Source organism: Microtus ochrogaster, linkage group LG9 (genome assembly GCF_000317375.1).
Source record: "Microtus ochrogaster isolate Prairie Vole_2 linkage group LG9, MicOch1.0, whole genome shotgun sequence".
Taxonomy (NCBI): Eukaryota; Metazoa; Chordata; class Mammalia; order Rodentia; family Cricetidae; genus Microtus; species Microtus ochrogaster.
Window position 1 is genome coordinate 27,236,824 of NC_022034.1, and position 2,694 is coordinate 27,239,517.

The window sequence follows — 2,694 nt, forward strand, 5'->3', positions numbered from 1 at the left end:
AGCATCTAAACATATGAGTCTGTGGGGGCATTTCTCATTCAAGCCTCCACAGTCCTATACAAGCATGTGCACAGGTTCTGGCACCTGCACATATCACCTGCACATGTGTGTATATGCACAAATACACATATACACAATCCAATTAATAAATGAAAAGGAAATAATGCTGTAGGAGAGCAACTACTCTCCTGGCCCCAGTGAAACATGGGTGGAGGCCCTTGTTGCATCAGCCCCTCTTAACATCACAGAGACAAAGACAGCAGAGACTCTGTGATGTGGGAGGTCCTTCTGTATATGTGTCGCTTTTATTGGTCAATGAATAAAGAAGCTGTCTTGGCTTGTGGAGGCAGAGACAAGGGATCATAGGGCAAGGTGGACAGCTAGATTCACAAATCAGTAAGCTCTGGGTCAATGAGAGACCCTATCTCTGTAAATAAAGTGGGGGTGCAATTGATGAAGACAGTTGCCATCAACCCTGGCCTCTGCACACAAGCTCACATAACTACTATTATAAATATAGGACTTTACCTGAAAAGACTGAGTGTGCCGAGGTGGGTCCATGAAGAGTTTTGTAGGTCGGGCAGCCTTGAAATTGCAGTCCTCTTTCTTTAGCCTGACGCCCAGCTATGTAGGTGACTATGTATTAACTAACTATGCTATCATGGAACCCAATGCTCACACATGCTAGGTAGGTGCTTTGCCTCTGAGCTAAATCCCCGGGCCAGAACCTCATAGTCAGTGAGAACCCTCATTGACTTTACCACCCACCACCTGTTCTGGTGCATTTGAACTTGGAGGCTGTTTCTGTGACAAAAACACCCACGAAAGCAATCTAGGGCAGTGGGAGGCTTGTTTCGGCTCACAGTGTGAAGGTGCAATCATGGCGGGGAAGGCATGGTGGCAGGAGTTTGATGCAACAGATCTCAGGAAGCAGAGAGAGAGGAATGCTGATGCTCAGCTCATGTCTTCCTTTTCCTCAGTCTGGGCCCCCAGTCACTGGATGGTGCAGCCACAGTCAGAGTGACTGTTCTCTCTTCAGTTAGACCTTTCTGGAAACCTCATGGACACACCACCAGCTGTTTCTCCAAGATGATTCAAAATCCTTTCAAGTTGGCAACCAAGATTCATTGTCACAGAAACACATCTGGGGGTGATACTTCTGAAAATGGTGGCCTCGTCATCAGCACTGTGTTCTTCCCACATATAACCTTACACACTTGCATTTACAACCCCCCCCAAACTATCCTTTTCCTCACAAGTCAGCCCATAGGAAGCTGGAGATGAAAACGTATTTGAATATGAGTGAGAATAAGCACAGACTACTATCTTCATCATCAATGTTGAGGAGCACAGCTGAGCCAGTTAAGGTGACAGAGTCTTGCTCACACACAGGACAGGAAGCACCCGTAACCTGTAGAAACGGTGACTCCACATTCGATGTCTATGTAAGATGCTGGGAGGAGGGCCCAGACCCCCTCAGGCGTGAGAACAGTGTTTATCATGTTCACACTGGTTGAATGGATGAGGGTCCACTGCAGGTAGCACATGGAAGCCTGCTGTCCTTCACTGGAAGCAATGCATATCCCGAGGATGCGTGTTTCTAGCTACAATAAAGACAAATGAGCTAAATGCTCAACAATTCTAGTAAGATTTTACAACTTTAAAAAAGTTTGTTTAAATATTTGAAAGTAATCAAAACTAATGGAAATGTCTACAGTTTGCAGTACACCGGCAGTAAACCTCTTACCAAGTTCCCTTGCTCTTTAAATGTCGTAACTGTTGGAAATGACGCTTCAGTGACCTACGATTATTCTTTCCTAGATGAAAACTTTTCAATTCCTCATAATAAAAGAGGAGTTCTTGGAATGGTCAATAGAGGTCATCATACCAATGGCTCACAATTCTACGTCACACTGCAAGCAGCTCCCTATCTGGATAGAAAATACGTGGCTTTCGGGTATGTACATGATGGTTTTCCTGCACAGGCTTCACACATATAACGTGTTGCATGATGATTGTACATAGTCTGGTTAGCCAAAAATAGAACTGAAAACACCAAATAATAGATGCATCTAACAATAAATAGTTATAACAGATTTGTTATCCATAAAAAAGGAAATTAGGACTGGCAAGATTACTCATTGGGTAAAGGTGCTTGTCGCACAGTTCTGATGATTATGAGTTCAATTCCTGGAACCCACATAAAGGTGGGAGGAGACCCAACTCCATAAGAATTGTCCTCTGACTTCAACACATGTGCTATGGCATGCACATCACACACATACATCACATAATAATAATAATAATAAATTTTTATAAAGAAATTAAACACAGCTATGGTAATGTTCCTATCTGTCTATCACTCAGTATGTCTATATGTACCTACCTACCCACTTACCTGTGATCTTCAGTCTCCAGATCAATATCAATTCTTATGACTACTCATACTACAGTGCTTAATAATCTAGATATAGTTCCATACAGAAGTGAGTTTATGCCATCTCACTTCTGTAGATTCTCTATGGCCTCAGCAGCCTTAATGAGATGACTTTTCATTCATAGGTTTAGAACTTAATGAGTTGCTTTCAGTTTTCCTCCAAGTTATAAAGTAATCTGAGTTTTTTGTCTGTAAATTTTTTTTTGTTTGTGAAAATTGATTCTCTCTCTCTCTCTCTCTCTCTCTCTCTCTCTCTC

At 42.5% G+C, this 2,694-nt stretch overlaps 1 protein-coding gene across 3 annotated transcripts in view; it reads left to right on the forward strand.

Moving 5' to 3' along the window:
- Ppil6 (peptidylprolyl isomerase like 6) overlaps positions 1–2,694 on the forward strand; it is a 24,046-nt gene that overhangs the window by 18,794 nt on the left and 2,558 nt on the right. For all 3 annotated transcript variants that reach the window (XM_005363597.2, XM_026787478.1, XM_026787479.1), the window contains one exon: positions 1,822–1,957. In XM_005363597.2, the coding sequence (XP_005363654.1) occupies positions 1,822–1,957 (136 nt within the window). The remainder of the gene's footprint in view (positions 1–1,821; positions 1,958–2,694) is intronic.